Source organism: Chlorocebus sabaeus, chromosome 10, assembly GCF_047675955.1.
Source record: "Chlorocebus sabaeus isolate Y175 chromosome 10, mChlSab1.0.hap1, whole genome shotgun sequence".
NCBI classification, from domain to species: Eukaryota; Metazoa; Chordata; class Mammalia; order Primates; family Cercopithecidae; genus Chlorocebus; species Chlorocebus sabaeus.
The window spans coordinates 12,190,547-12,206,531 of NC_132913.1; the positions used below are offsets into that span (position 1 = coordinate 12,190,547).

A 15,985-nucleotide genomic window follows, 5' to 3' on the forward strand; every position below is an offset into this window, starting at 1 on the left:
ATGAACAAAATTTAGAGCATATGTTTCTCTCTGCCTGATCTCTCCAGAATTTGAAAACTATTTGTGAGTATTCTTTTTTCATTTTTGTTTTTTGTTGAGACGGAGTCTTGCTCTGTCGCCCAGGCTGGAGTGCAGTGGCGCTATCTCGGTTCACTGCAAGCTCCGCCTCCTGGGTTCACGTCATTCTCCTGCCTCAGCTTCCCAAGTAGCTGGGACTACAGGCGCCAGCCACCACGCCCAGCTAATTTTTTGTATTTTTAGTAGAGAGGGGGTTTCACCGTGTGTTAGGCAGGATGGTCTCGATTTCCTGACCTTGTCATCTGCCTGCCTTGGCCTCCCAAAGTGCTGGGATTACAGGCGTGAGTATTCTTAACTTACAGCAATACAGTTATTTGCATAAGTGCAATAAGAATCTGTTTTCATTTGTAACAGGACACAATTGGAGAAACTGGTTATTTTACCAAGGCATTGACTGGAATGGTATGTTTTCCTTTAAGGAATCAACTTTAACTTATGGAGCCAATAAAAGCCCTTGGGGAAACTGGCCTCATATCTTGTCTACACAGTCCCTCTAAAGGGTTTCTGACCTGTGGTTAGTAATGAATGTCACTTTCTGATAGGCCCAGGAACCCCACGTTTATCCTGGGACCTCAAGAGGACAGGAAATTCACCCAACTCATAGGTATTTGTTGATACAAATCCATGGCTGGGCTTGGCTTTAAAAAAGTCTTATCTGAGAGAAAGTTCCATCAAAGCAAATTTTAAAAAGCCTATGTGAAAAATAATTATTCTTGATGTACTTTATACAAATAATCTGGCCAAATATAATAAAGCAAATTGGTCCTACCATGATTTGTCTTTAGTAAAAATGGTAAACTGGTGAGAGAAAAATTATGTTTCAAAAACTATAGTACACCTGTTGTTAGATTCTAGTCTTGCCTAAAGTTTTTCAATTTTTATTATTTTCTACAGTTTGGGCTGAATTCTAATTTTTCCTGACTAAAAGTCTCCAACATAATATTTTTATTTTTTTTCTTCTTTCTTTTCCTTTCTTTCCCAGTGTTTTTTCTTCTAATTTGAAATCACTGAAAACTAAGCTGTGCTTTCTTAAAGCCCTGTGAACTGAAGCTGGACAACTGAAACTTCAGAAGAAAATAACAGCAACCTATTTACATACATAAGCCACTTTCCAGGATCTTTCTTTTGTTTGTTGTTGTTTTTCTCCCTTCCTCTTTCTATTTTCTCTTCATAGGACAAAGCTACTAATGAGCTTTTGGGACCTACCCATCTAGGAATAAACTGCCCTCGCCATGAGAAATCAGATGCAACCTGAGACCAGAAACTCATGTTCTTTTCAAATGCTTTCTCCAAAAGATGTTAAAAAAGAAAAGGGGGAAAATGTGAAATGAAAATCTTGGGGCCCTCAAATTACTAAGCTAAAGGGAAAAGTCAAGCTAGGAACTGCTCAAGGCAAACCTGCTTCCCATTCTATTCAAAGTCATCCCTCTCTTCACTGAGATAGATGCATATCTGATTGCCTCCTTTGGAAAGGCTTATCAGAAACTCAAAAGAATGCAACGATTTGTCTCCCATCTACCTGTGACCTGGAAGCTCCCTCCCTGCTTCGAGTTGTACCCACCTTTCTGGATGGAACCAATGTACTTCTTACATATATTGATTGATGTCTCAGGTCTCCCTAAAATATGTAAAACCAAGCTGTGCCCCGAACACCTTGGACACATCTTGTCAGGACTGCCTGAGGCTGTGTCATGGGTGTGCATCCTCAACCTTGGCAAAATAAACTTTCTAAATTAACTGAGATCTGTCTCAGATTTTTGGGGTTCATACCCACTAGGCTTGATCTGTTTTTCATTACCAATGCCTGCTGCTAAAACTGTTCAAACACCCTTCCTCTAGGCCCAGGGACGATCTAGCAGGTGGATATGCGAGACTGTAAGGGTTGGTTTTGAGGGATAGAATTGGTTTAGACTCCAAATCAAGGATGGGCACACAGATGCTCAAACAGCTGGCTGGCTTAGGGACTTTGCCTCCTGGGCCATTATGTGGCCTCTTTTCAATCCATCCCAACCATAAAGAATTTTCTGCTTCTCATAGACTTAAAAGAGAATTGCCATGAACATCAAGACACCTGTGATGAAGCCTTCTGGGTATAATTGTTCCCAGTTATGGGGTTTATGAAACTAGAGATATGACATAATTTATTGACTACCTTAGGACAAATTTCTAAGGAGACTGCAAAACAAAAAACAAAAAACAAAAAACAAAAAAAATTTTGGCACAACAAAAGTCTCTAAGTTCCTTAGCTCAAATAGTTTTATATTGCTACATATTTAACTGAAAACAAGACTACAGTAGCTCAATTCATATAACTTATAGATAAGCTCATTTTACAACCTTGCTTTTTGGCTCTAAAAGGTTCTAAGGTTGTTAAGTGCCTGCCCACCTCCATTCTCATCTGGCCTAGAACATTTAATTGGTTGTAAGTCTTTTGGCTCTAAGTCCCTTGGCAATAGGAGTTCCACCAAGGGACAGAATGGACATGGGGCGGGCAGCCACACCATCCTGCAATAATAGGGGACAAAATAAAAGTTTGGCCATCTATGCTGCCTCTAGCAAATCCCAGCCAAAGGGGAGAAATGAGAAATACTTGTGTTAGGCACTGCTTAGTGTTTTTATAAAGAAACACCTGAGACTGGGTAATTTACAAATAAAATAAGTTCAGTTGACTCATGGTTCTATAGGCTGTACAAGAAGCATGGTGTGAGTCCAAGCTGTGAGGGAGGTTGAATCCTTCCTCCACCAGCAGCAGACCGTGAGCTGCAGAGTCAAATATGATAGAAAGTTTCCTTTTGAGAGGAGGAAAAATGGTGAAAAGAAAATTCTAGCAAATAAAAAATTATTTGCAAGTCTCCTCCTGTACTTGCTAAATGTATGCATCCATGTGACCACCTTCCAAATAAAGAAAGGGAACATCTACAGCAAGCCACTGAGTCTCCATGTGCCCCTTTCCCATCTATACTATTCTCCTGTTGGAGAGATAGGGTCTTGGTATGTTGCCCAGGCTGGACTTGAATTCCTGGCCTCAAGTGATCCTCTTGCTTCAACCTCCCAAAGTGTTGGGATTAAAAGTGTGACTTACCGTACCAAGCCTGAAAACATTTAATAACACTGAACTGTACACTGAAAATGGTTAAGATGGTAAATTTTGTGTTATGTGTATTTCACCACAATAAAAAATGGAAAATATAAAAAATGTAAAAAAAAAAAAAAAAGAAGAAGAAGGATGGTGCTGGCATCTGCGCCTGGTGAGGACTCAGGAAGCTTCCAATGATGGAAGGGAGCAAACGTGTCACATATGAGAGCAGGAGCAAGAGAGTGAGGAGTGGGAGGTCCCAGACTTTTAAAGCCATCCATGGGGGTCTACCAGCTCCCGCCCTCCCCCAACACCCCCCCGTCCCGATCCAATACCTCCCACCAGGTCCCACCTTCCATATTGGGACTCACAGTTCAACACGAGATTTGCAGGGAACACACATCCAAGCCACATCAATATTGAAATCCAAGCTCCCCAACAGAATGAACGGACCCCCTTTTGGCCAAGAGGACCCCAGAGAAACCGTGGAAGCTGAGTTCCTGAGCATGATGGGATGGGAGTTCAGACATACCTCATTACAGCCTGTCCCTGGCTAACCACCATTAGGCTGTCTTCCCTAAGAGCTAAACAGAAACCAGCCCTTTCCAAAGACTCCACACTGATAATGTAGATTATCAGCTTATCTTCCCGGGTACAGAACAAAGATGAGATTAATTGTTCCTTCACCCCTCCCTGAGACATCTGCTTCCTCTATTCTCTTTTTCTTCAAATCTTATTTTAGTAAAACGTAGACTTAGTGGGCACTGACTGAGGTCTCACATGTGTGTAACCATTCCTCTCACTGCCATGCCGCCCCATCCCCTTTAGGGAAACTGTATAAAAACCTTTAGGGAAACTGTATAAAAACTAAACCTCCTGAGAGCCTCTTTGGAAAAAGAAAAACAGCCACAGATCTGTCTATGTGGCTTGTGCATTTTCCCAGGCACGCCTCAAAGCTGGCTCAATAAACCTCGATTGATGGGGACGCCTGCCTCAGTCACTCATTTTGGTTGTCAACAGCTATGTTAAAAAGAATATATTTACAGTTTAGACTTACGTTCATTCATTATTTAGCAAGGATACTTACTGAAAACCATAAAATAAGAAAACCTGTGGACCAATGAGTCCTACTCTTCCAAGGGTTGAGTTGTACCTTAAGCAGCAGGTTGTTGCCAAGAAGGGGGTGGGTTCCCTGCTTGGAGGGGGAGGAGAGGGCCCCCCTTGGCACATCTTTTGCACTGCGGTTTATAGCTTTCAGGCAAGAATGAGTCTTCATTTCTAGGGTCCAGCACAGGACAGCCCTGATTTTGGGGTTTATTCTTAGCTATCCCAAGTCCTTTTGAAAGAGAGATTGACTGTGACCACAAAATAAACAGGAGAAAACACGTTCTGAACTTCTCTTCCGTGGGAACTGCAAAGGGCACAGGCCTTGTCTTGCCCTGACTCAGACCCCAATGGCACAACCGTGCAAAAGCCGCCTCCGCTGGTGATGCCTCTTGGCTCATCCTCAACTTCAAATACCTATAATTTAATGTGAAGCACCCTTAATTATGTGGGTACTTCAACTACCCCCTCACTACTTCCCAGCCCAAGCCTGGTTCTGATCAAGCCAGCCAGCCCCGGGGGGATTTCTCTTTCTCCTTCTCTGGCTTTCAATGGACACACGACCTTCTGTTCAGCCCCAGCTTACTGATGAAGAATATGAGGCTTACAGAGGTGACACATCTTGCCCCATGTCTATTTAATTTGGAGGGTGACTGAGTGAAAGCCCTCGCTACTTGAAATTCTGTGGCCTTTCCATGTTCCCTTCTGGCTGGCTCCTGATCCTCAGTCCTGATTTCCAGACTTGTGAATCTCGGAACTATTTGTTTGGGTAGGACATCCTCAGATAACCCCCACCTACTTGCGTGGTTGACCCCTAAATTTCTGGAGCCCTGCTAAGGTGAGGAGCAGCACGGTGCGGCCAGGCCAGGCCAGGCCAGCCTGCTGGGGAGACCTTTGGGCTGCAAACCAGCTGCTGGTGGGTAGGCACCACGCTAACACTGACCCATCTCATCAGCACTGTGAGGTGCAGATTCTACCCATTCTCCAGATGAAGGAACTGTGGCTTCAAGGTGATACATGATTCAGCACTGGGAGACTGAAGTAGGATTCACAAGTCAGTGTGTCACCAAAGCCAGATTCCAGCTAAGATGGACCAGAGGTGCTGTGGGCCCCTCACAGACGAGGCTTGGTGATGCCCTCACTGCCAATCTCATTTGTGTTGGGAAGTCAGGGACCCTGAACGGAGGGGTCCTCCACTTATTCGACCTCTCACCTGGATGGATGCTCCTGCGGAAAACTATACTAACGATAGTGTGCGCCTGGAGCTACAGATGACCATTGCCCCGGTCAACCAGAAGGCGGCACTGCATTTAATGTTACTATGGGTTATAAATATCCTTCTCTGTGCCTCAGACATGCACCTGGTTGTATCTATCGAGAAACTCAAGTCTGGGCTGCTTATCTTCCAGAGAGATTAGCCACAGGGGAATGGGGACATTTAGTCTCCAGCTCTCCCTTACTCCTTTAATACAAATAAAAAGGGGAGTAATAGGAGATACCCCATACTTTCAGTATAAACCTGTAGGAAAACCATGTCCTAAAAATTTTGAGGGCCCATCTAAAACTTTAATTCGGGAAGATTGCGTTAACTCACATGCAGTAGTATTACTCATATGGTTTAGTAATAGACTGGGCACCAAAAGGCTATTTATAAAACAACTGTTCCTCTGGTGGAAGGGAATGCCTGGAGGCTACTTATTTTATTTCTTATTGGGAGGACGAGGATCTTCATCTTACTTTGCATAGGAGGTTCAGCTCGTTCTGAAATGGGAAGATAAGGGCATTACCCCCTTTTCCAAGGCCTCGTATGATATTCTCCATTCTGAGCCCAGAACACCTAGAACTTTGGAAATTGGCTATTGCCATGTCCAGACCGCAAGTATGGGGAGGGGAAACTTTTCCGTTATCCCCACTACTGCCCCTCGCATCACGATTCTGAACCCCATGATAAATCCCCTTTGAACCCTTTTCCTCTTTTTGATGCCGATCCTCCTTTATGGGACTCCAATTGGCATTATAATTCTTCTCGATCCAGGTATGCCCCTGTACCTCTTTGGCATCCCGGGGCACCTTGACTTGCTTCTTTATGGCGGAGAACAGCGGGTGTTGCCACTGTCGCCCCCTTCCTCAGTATCAACGTAGATTCAAACATTCTGCTTCGTTTACCTCCAGCCTGACTATTCCTATACAGAGCTGTGTTAAGCCTCCTTACATGCTGTTAGTGGGAAATATCAAAATTTGGATGAACAATCAAACTGTCCAGTGCATTAATTGTCATTTATACACTTGTGTTAACTCCTGTTTTGACTTCAGGAAAAGTGTAATGTTGGTTTGAGCTCAAGAAGGAATCTGGATACTGGTAACTTTACCCAGATCTTGGGAATCTTCCCCCTCAGTACACTTAATTGATGAAGTGTTATAACAAATTCTCAAAAGATCTAAGAGATTTGTTTTCACTTTAATCGCTGTGATCATGGGCCTAATTACAGTTACTGCACTGGCCACCACTGCCGGAATGGTATTACACCAATCTATTCAAACGGCTCATTTTGTTAATGATTGACAAGCCAATTCTACCCAAATGTGGAATTCTCAACAGGGCATTGATCAAAAATTAGCTAATCAAATTAATGATTTAAGACAGTCTGTTATTTGGCTTGGAAATTGGGTAGTGAGTCTCGAATATTGCATGCAAATGCAGTGTGACTGGAATACTTCTGATTTCTTTATCACACCATATTCCTACAAGAAGACTGATCATTTGTGGGAAATGGTCAAAGGACACCTGCTGGGTAGGGAAGATAATTTATCCTTGGACATAACTAAATTAAAGAAACAAATTTTTGAAGCCTCTCAAGCTCATTTATCTATTGTGCCTGGAGTTGAGGCATTAGATCAGGTGGCAGAAAGTCTTTCTGGACTAAACCCCACGACTTGGATTAAGTCTGTTGGGGGCTCCACTGTAGTAAATTTTGGAATCATGTTTCTCTGTTTAATTGGCTTGTTTTTAGTGTGCCAGACCAGTCAAAGAATCCTGCGTCAAAACCGAGAGAATGAACAAGACTTCATCACCATGGCACATTTATATAAAAAGAAAGGGAGAGATGTTGCAGGAAGTCAGGGACCCCGAACAGAGGGACTGGCTGGAGCTGCAGCAGAGGAACATAAATTGTGAAGATTTCATGGACATTTATCAGTTCCCAAATAATACTGTTATAATTTCTTATGCCTGTCTTTACTTTAATCTCTTAATCCTGTTATCTTTGTAAGCTGAGGATGTACGTCACCTCAGGACCACTGTGGTAATTGTGTTAACTGTACAAATTGATTGTAAAACATGTGTATTTGAACAATATGAAATCTGTGCACCTTGAAAAAGAACAGAGTAACAGCAATTTTTAGGGAACAAGGGAAGACAACCATAAGGTCTGACTGCCTGCGGGGTTGGGCAAAAACAGCCAAAGTTTTCTTCTTGCAGAGAACCTATAAACAGATGTGCAAGTAGGGAAGACATCACCAAATTCTTTTCCTAGCAAGGAATATTAATATTAATACCCTGGGAAAGAAATGCGTTCCTGGGGGGTAGCTATAAACGCTTGTCTGGGAATGTCTGTCCTATGAGGTTGAGATAAGGACTGAGATATGCCCTGGTCTCCTGTAGTACCCTCAGGCTTAGTAGGGTGGGGAGAAACTCCATCCTGGTAAATTTGTGGTCAGACAGGTTCTCTGCTCTCAAACCCTGTTTTCTGTTGTTTAAGATGTTTATCAGGACAATACATGCACTACTGAACATAGACCCTTATCAGTAGTTCTGCTTTTGCCCTTTGCCTTGTGATCTTTGTTGGACCCTTATCAGTAGTTCTGCTTTTTCCCTTTGTCCTGTTCCCTCAGAAGCATGTGATCTTTGTTAGGCCCTTATTAGCAGTTCTGCTTTTTGCCTTTTGAAGCACGTGATCTTTGTATCTGTTTTATATCTCCTCCCCTTTTGAAACTCTTAATAAAAAACTTGCTGGTTTGAGGCTCAGGTGGGCATTACAGTCCTACCGATATGTGATGTCACCCCTGGTGGCCCAGCTGTAAAATTCCTCTCTTTGTACTCTTTCTCTTTATTTCTCAGCTGGCCAACACTTATGGAAAATAGAACGTATGTTGAAATATTGGGGGCAGGTTCCCCCGATAATTTGTCCTCAAGCGACACCCTGTGAGCCAGCCCTGGGTGGTACAAGGACTCCTGTGGGAGCCACAGGAGCAGGTGCAGCCCCAGGCTGCTGGTGCTCTCAGAACTGCACAAACAGTACTTTCTGAGAAACCAGTAAAGTACTTGCTAGTGAGGGGGGAGGGCATCTCCCAAACCGGCTATGACCTAGTCACCTGAGGTGCCTAAAAGTCTCTCTCATCTGTGCCTCACTCCAGCTTTGGAAGTGGGACCTCACTGTCTAAGCCACTCTTCTGGAATGAGCTGCACAGTCAAGGGACAGATTTCACACCAGCACCTTACGCTAGCCCAGACAGACAGATGTCACTTGCTGCGACACAGCAGAGATGCAGACTAAGTGGCAGCCAGGGACCATGAGAGGGAACGTGGTGGAGGGGGACAAACAGGGCCCTCCCGGCCAGTAAGCCCTGGGCTTGGATCCAGTTAAATCACCTCTGAGCCTTCATTTCCTCACTCAAATAATGGGACAGTAATCCCCATTACACAATATCGAGGTATGATCCCCACCGCAAAGGGCAGCGGGATTGTAAATCCAAGAGCTGGAGGGTAACATCTGGCAAGAAGGGTCTAGAGAGCTGTCTCCTTTTCTTCGTTACTACTTTTCAACAACCTACCTCTTACGTCCTCCAGAGTCAAGCTCCAGCCTTTCTCCTCTGCAAGCTCCCAGGATTCTTCTCCCTGCTGCCTGCAGAGGACACACGCCTTGCCCACTGACTGTTGCCCAGACAGCTGTCTGTGGCTTCCCCTGGGACTTGGGGAACGCCTCCTGTCAGGTTCACACTCCATTCCTGACGAGGGTTTCCACCCTGGCTCGTGCACTCTGGAATCAGGGACCAGCTGGGCCTCAGACAAACCTCAAACACTGTAAACCCTGCCTTGCACAGGGCCTGGGGCAGGAGCATCCCCGACAGAAGTACCTGCAGACTGTGGTCTCAGCCAGCCTGCCTCATCTTCCTCAGTGTGGCTGAACTGGGAAGGAGGCGAGAAAGGCCACTTCTACCATCCTCCTCCTCCCCACAAAGGGCCAGCACACCCTGGGCCAGGGTGCAGGGCAGGACCGCCTGCCTCATACTCTACCAGGTACGCAGCTGAAGCACTACCAGAGGTCTTTAGAGACAGGAAGCAAGGCTGAGGTCAGACAGAGCAAGTCATCTCAAGAACTCAGATCACTAAAGTTATTTAAAGTAACAAATACACTTTTAATTGATCTCAGATAAAAACTACTCGAGGGAGGTCAGTAATCGTTTTAGCCTCTAATCTGTTAGAGCCGTATGGTGAGCAGCCTTGAGTAGCTGGGCTAACTGGTTATTTTCCGGAATTCCCACCATCCACGGTATTAGAAAAAACAAGGCATTGTCTCAGTTTGGGAGAAACACATGGCCTAGTAACCAAATCCAGTCACTCATATCCCGTATTTTTTCTTTAGCTCTTCTACTTTGTCGATGTAAGCTTTCATGGCATCTTCCTTGGTAGTCCCTGTAAGGAATCGATAGGATTATTTGTCAGGGAGGCAGCGTGGTAGGAAATAAGCAGCTTCCAGAGCCCCAGACAGCTCTGCTGTAACTCTCGGAGGCTCAGTGTCTCACTTATAAAGTTGAGATTCTACTAATTACATGTTGGAGGAGACAGTATCCATGGAACCTGGCCCGAAGTGAATGCTCTATAAGCCACTGTACTCAGAAAGCCTGGTGGGGCTGGCCAAGACCTGTCGCCCATCTGCTGGACACCTGCATCCCCCACCTGTCCCGGGGGGAATGGCCAGTGTGAGCCTCGGGGGAGAGGTGCCACCCTCCAGACGGGCAGGAAACTGTCACCGTGGTGACTTTACTGGTCCTGCTAACTCTCGTGGCTGACATTGGCTTTGGCCTTTTCAGCATCTCTGGGTTGGGCTCCTATCTCCCAGAGCTGTTAAGCTGGCAGTGAAAACGCAAAGTCAGGCACCTTCTTCTTCCCAGAGAGAGGCTATGAGAAAAGTTTCAGGAACTCTGAGCAAAAGTGGCTGCTTCTTGGAGGGGAATGAGGCAAATCTTTGTCTTCTTGCTGCAGTAGAAAGGACACGGAAGGTATCCCTCAGAGACAGTGACACCCAGTTTCCTGGATTCTGTGGTGAAGGAGAGCGACCCTCTGGAACTCAGAGCTTGTCGTGAAGCACTGGAGAGTATGGGGCCTGAGGATGGTATGGAAATGTCCCATGAAAACGGCCAGGCAGACGGGCATTCCCTTCCCAGTTACTTGCAGATCCTGGGAGTGTGTTTATTGTATTGTAACCCTTTCTGAATTCAAAGATTGCTCATATGCAGAAAGACAGAGGGCTTATTCAGAAACTAGCCAGCGGGAACGCCAATGCTGCCAGGAGTTTTGGTGCCAACTCTTGGGTCTTGCTGCTGCAGGTGGCACGTGATTAAGTACGAGCTTGGATACTTCTTGGCTGCTGGTGCTTAGCATATAATGGCTCCATTCACTGAGCCTACGATGCCAGTGGCAGGCCATGCATTAGCTCATTCCCTTCTTTTATGTACCCTTCTGGCTAGGAGGGAACTGGGGAGGGCCGCTGGGGTTAGGGGGTCACCGCCTGGCCTTGTAGGGGAGAGGGAGCTGCAGACAGGAAACCACCCCTTATTCTGAACACATCCGAAGCCCACGCCAACTACATCATTTCCCAAACTATTTTTCAGTGGCCTGATTCCCAGCCCCTCCTCTCTAAATGATACTCCTGCTCAGAGATGGTGCTTTTAGAAAAGGCATAAACAGTGTTGGAAAAAAAGTAGGTGGCCCAGTTTTTTCCCATTCTGGCACAGCTCAGGCTGGTTTCCCACACGTGCCCCATTGACTTTGTTTCCTCTCCTCTTCCTTTACACTTCATAATGAAGACTCTTTCATTACTGGGTTTCACAAATGAAGGAAATTGATTAGAACAATTACCTTTCAGCTCATTCCAGGCATCCCACTTGGCCTTGCCCGTGAAGTCCAACATCCCGGGCCGTTCTTAAACAAGGAAAGAAAAGGCATTAGATCTGGTTCGAATTCTAATGGAGAACTTGATCAACCTCCTTGCCATAAATGCCATCTTCTATTACACCTGTTCCTTCTAGGCTCTCTCATGGGGTTAAATAGGTCTAGTAGAGTGGGTTCTGCCCTAAGAAAACCAGATATACGCCAATCCAAACTTAAAATCTAGAGCAAATAGGAAGAACACTATTCTTATTACAAGATAACCTTTTTCTTACAAGTTAAGTGACTCCAAAATTTCTCCTTTAAAAAAATTATACTTTAATTACAATTGTTTTTAAAACATCCATTCATATGGCTTAAAATTCAAAAGCAACAGAGGAAAATACTATAAAGTTTCTCTCCCACCCCTGCTCTTAGCTACCCAGTTTCTCTCCCTAATCAGTAATGATATCAAGTGTCCTTTCCTATGAACTGTTTATATCCTAGCCCCATTTTTCTACCAAATTGTTAGTCTATTTCTTGCTGATCTGTGGGTGTTTTCACCAAGGGTAAGGTTTCTTTAAGTTACATGATGACTTTTTGCTTATAGACCTGTTATCATCTGCAGTTGGGAAACATACTCACCATCTCCCTGTTGTCCTATTTCACTAACATGCCCAGCCCCAAAGTTCCCCAAAGGGAACAGCGTCCGTAGCCTGGAGCACTGTGTCTGAGAAAATGTTCCTGAGCGCTTTCAGGGAACTGTTCCCAGGGACAGCTGAAAACAAACTGCCCTTGCGGTCATCATCAGGATCCTAGAATAGCACTCCTCGACAGCTCTCTCCAAGCGATGGAAATGGAAATGTACATGTACATTTGCAATGTCCAATTCAGGAGCCACTTGCCACACCAAGTACCTGAAATGACTACTGGGCATCTGAAATGTGGCTCCTGTGAATGAAGACTAAACTTGATTTTATTTACCTATTTTTAGTTTAGTTTAGTTTTTTTTTTTTTTTTGAGACAGAGTCTCGTTCCGTTGACCAGGCTGGAGTGCAGTGGTGCGTCCTTGGCTCATCACAACCTCCACCTCCCCAGGTTCAAGTGATTCTCCTGTCTCAGCCTCCCAAGTATCTGGGACTATGGACACGTGCCACCATGCCCAGCTAATTTTTGTATTTTTAGTACAGATGGGTTTCACTATGTTGGCCAGGTTAGTCTCAAACTCCTGACCTCGTGATCCACCCGCCTTGGCCTCCCAAAGTGCTGGGATTACAGGCGTGAGTCACTGCGCCCAGCCTCAGTTAAAATTTATAGTCATATGTGGCTACTGGCTATTGTACTAAACTATTGTGTTTGGACTGTCATGTTTTATAATTGTGTAATAGGGCTGTATAGTACAGCCCTAGAGAGCCAATGATACCTCTTTGATCAGTAAGTGGAAGATTCCCATGCCAGTCTATCTAGACTCATGTGAAAACCGGTATCTCTAGTACTGGCACAGGCCAGTCTCTGTGAAAACACTGTCAGAAAAGCATCTCAGCACCTCTGGCCTCCTCCACTTCACTTTTCCTTCCCCTCCCTGGACGGACTGAGTTTACGAACTCACTGTAAAACCCATCTTCGCCACAAGACCTTCCTCAACTAAGTGCTCCATGTGAACCCCAGGGTTTGATTTGGTACTGCCTGCGATCCGTCATTCTGGGTGCCATTTCCTGCTTCCAGCTGGTTGGCAGCCAGCCCACATGCTCCATCTTCCACCCTAGCTACTGTGGAAATGGGGACCATGTTCACTTTCCTCCTCAACAGGGGCAGGGGAGACCTCCCTTCTGTGCTGCCATGACAACCTTGAGTCCTTGCACAGAATGCACTGTGCTGTTGCCTCAGTATCCACCCATGTTTCAGGGACTTAGGGACAGAATGAAACCTGCCCAAGGTAGGAAAGACATTATTACAGAACATGACAGTCCAAAGTACAGCCTCGAAATCTGCACCAAGATTTTCGGACAGGGAAAAAGTTGTCATCAGGAAGGCACAGACTTGTTAGCGAAATGCTCTGACCTGGCCCAAGGAACCAGGTGCTTCTCTGCTCCTGACATCAGGCTTGGCCAGGCTGTCAAGTGCTCCAAGTGCTCCCATCTAGGGCAGAAGCTGAACGGCTCAACAATGATGCCACTGAGCTGAGAGCCTACAGCAAGTCTTTTCTAAGCTGCAGCCTTTGCTTCTTCCCTAGTAGAGAGGAGCTGCTGGTGATAACCAGTAAAGACCTTCTAAAGCCAGGATTTGAATTCTGCTACTACTGGAGACACCGAGAATCCCGAACACCGTCTTTTCCACCCCAGGAACCATCACCATACCCCAACTGAAGAGTAGGGCCTCAGGCAGTTTGAGAGTGAAGTTCCCAGGGACTTCCAGTCTGGGCTGCTGAGCCTGCTTTGATGAGAAGAGGCCCTCCCAACCCCCGCTCCGCATACCTGTATTTATGTCGCCCACGGTTGCTTGTTTGTAGCGGCCATAGATGAACAGCATCTCATCATCGGCTGGCTTGGTCTTAAGGTGCTTAACCTCCTCTGCAGCTTTCTCAAACTCAGCCTAAATGGAAGGGAGAGGAGAGGACTGAGGGCCTCCTCTGGGTGGGAGAGGGTAGGAGTCCTGCTGTGGCCTGAACAGAGCTCACTTATAGGGATGGAGAGGTGGGAAAGGTGGCACCCTTCGGGCAATGCAGCCCCTGAAGTGTGTCTGCCCCACCCTGCCCCAACGGGGCAGCTAGAAAGATTCAGCAACACAAGAAGGGGAAGCCCCTCCAGTTCACTCATTCAATCGAAAACCATGTATCCAGCGCTCTAACAAACGCAGGCATCAGGTCTGGAAATACAGCAGTGAAGAGGGCAGGCCAAGCCTTTGCCCGCAGTAGGTGTCCACCCCACGGGAGAAGTGGGAGAAGCAGCGCGGCCAACTGCCTGGCCACCACCGTACCAGGCACTAGGGAGTGGCCGGGGTTTCAGCTAAGCCCTGGCCTGGGGACAGAGGCGGCACAGCATGCTGGAAACAGCTGAAAGGGGACAGGGCATGAGTGCCCCGGTGTCAGCGCCGGAGCCCGTTGGTCCCCTCCCTCCCCCTGAGGCCCGGGCATTCAACACTGACCTCTGTCCCAGTGCCCGGATTGGCAGAGGCAGGCGGGAGGGGCCAGAGGTCGCCCCACATAGCTTGGTCTCCGATAAGGGTCTACACTGGAGGGAAGGGAGGGGCCCCTGGGTCACCTCTCCCCGGGCCTCGATTCTCCTCGTCCCGCACTCGGAGCAGCCGGCCCCGTACTTCCCCTGACCTCCAAGCTCCCGTCCACGGCCTCCTGGCTTCCCCACTCCGCCGCGACGTCCTGCCCTGTGCTTCGGGATGGGGACTGAGTCTCCTCGCTCCTCCAATCCGTGCAACCCCTTCCCCCATCTTTCCATCAAGCACCCTCGACTCCCACTCCTCTCCCGCTACACAGCGAAGTCCACCCCATGGGCAACTTTCCGGCAGTTGCGGGGTGGGCAGCACAGTTAGAAATCCCCAAACGGAAAATCCCGCTCACAAGGCTCTGTCCAACGAATCAGGGCTGGGCATGGGTCCAGGAGGAACTGCGGGGCACGGAAGGAAAGAGCCCGAGAGTTTCTGGCTGCCGGGTGAGCCACCAACAGGCCTCCAGCCCGCTGCACCGTCCCAGCCTGGCTGTGCACGCGCTGTACCTGAGACATCCTGGCCGCCTTGCAAGAACTCCAAGGAGACTGCGGAGGAGGCGAGGACCAGGAAACGATCGCTCAGACTGCACTGGCAAGCGCTTTTAGAGGCGCGGTTCACTCGCCCCAACCCTGCTCGGGCGAGCACCGGAAAGCCAATCAGAAGCCAGCTCTGCGCTAGGGGCGTGCCCAGCCCCCGCCGCGGCGCCAGCCCCGCCGGAGCCCACGTGGGACTGCTTGCGCACGCGCCGGGAGTAGCCGAAGGGGACGCCGGGAGCAGGTGGGGACCACGGAAGTAGGGCGGTTAGTTTTGCGGACGGGAGTTGGTTGAGAGTTGGGTTCAGTACTGGACCGTTGTGGGGACGGCACGGGGGGGAAGGGGAGGGGACGGAGACCGAAGAGCGGAGGTTCATATATTTCTTTTCTTTCCTTAAATCTCTTGCCCGGCCTGCAGAGGCCGGAAGTTGCTTCTCTGGACAAGTAAATTCTCAGACCTGGGAATGGTGGGCGGGACCCGCTCATCTCTTGGGGTCTAGAGGAGACCCCCGGAGATGGTCCCTGGTGAGCTGCGTGATGGTGGAAAGCTGGACTGGTCTCCAGAAAGGCGAAGCCGAGGCCTCTTCCTCTGAACTTTTGGCACGCGTTCTTTAACTTGCCTGTGGCCTTAGTATCAGTCCTGTATTGCACATTGATGTCTGTGGTGCATTTCTCCATCTGGTGCCTTAACGGCAGGGACAGTGTCTTATTTGTCTTGATTTAACAAACTTGGACGGGACCAGGTGTTCAGCACATATTTAAGAATAAGTTAAATATAAAGTTCTTTAGAGGCTTAGAGAGTTGGAAAGTTATAGTTTTAAATGA

At 47.3% G+C, this 15,985-nt stretch overlaps 2 protein-coding genes across 5 annotated transcripts in view; one reads left to right on the forward strand and one right to left on the reverse strand.

The window, feature by feature from the left end:
• Positions 1-9,652: 9,652 nt before the first annotated feature.
• Positions 9,653-15,276, reverse strand: DBI (diazepam binding inhibitor, acyl-CoA binding protein). The gene is made up of 4 exons (XM_007964732.3): positions 15,134-15,276; positions 13,880-13,997; positions 11,397-11,459; positions 9,653-9,950 (listed from the first exon to the last, which is right to left on the reverse strand). The coding sequence occupies exons 1-4, from the start codon at positions 15,140-15,142 to the stop codon at positions 9,877-9,879; spliced, it is 264 nt and encodes an 87-aa protein (XP_007962923.1). The 5' UTR covers positions 15,143-15,276; the 3' UTR covers positions 9,653-9,876.
• Positions 15,277-15,323: 47 nt separating this feature from the next.
• Positions 15,324-15,985, forward strand: part of C10H2orf76 (chromosome 10 C2orf76 homolog) — a 56,719-nt gene continuing 56,057 nt past the window's right edge. Inside the window, exon 1 of one of the 4 annotated variants that reach the window (XM_073019620.1) lies at positions 15,324-15,404. The gene's annotated coding sequence lies outside the window, so the exon portion shown is untranslated. Of the gene's footprint in view, positions 15,428-15,985 lie in introns of all 4 variants that reach the window. The other 3 variants (XM_007964729.3, XM_073019619.1, XR_012094169.1) reach the window with 3 other exon arrangements.

What these genes read in the sequence shown, in the direction of transcription:
- DBI (XM_007964732.3), bottom strand. An exon ending in CGTGGGCGACATAAATACAG is followed by an intron (nt 11,460 to 13,879) that starts GTATGCGGAGCG and finishes TCCTTGTTTAAG; the next exon opens with AACGGCCCGGGATGTTGGAC. An exon ending in TGCCTGGAATGAGCTGAAAG is followed by an intron (nt 9,951 to 11,396) that starts GTAATTGTTCTA and finishes GATTCCTTACAG; the next exon opens with GGACTACCAAGGAAGATGCC.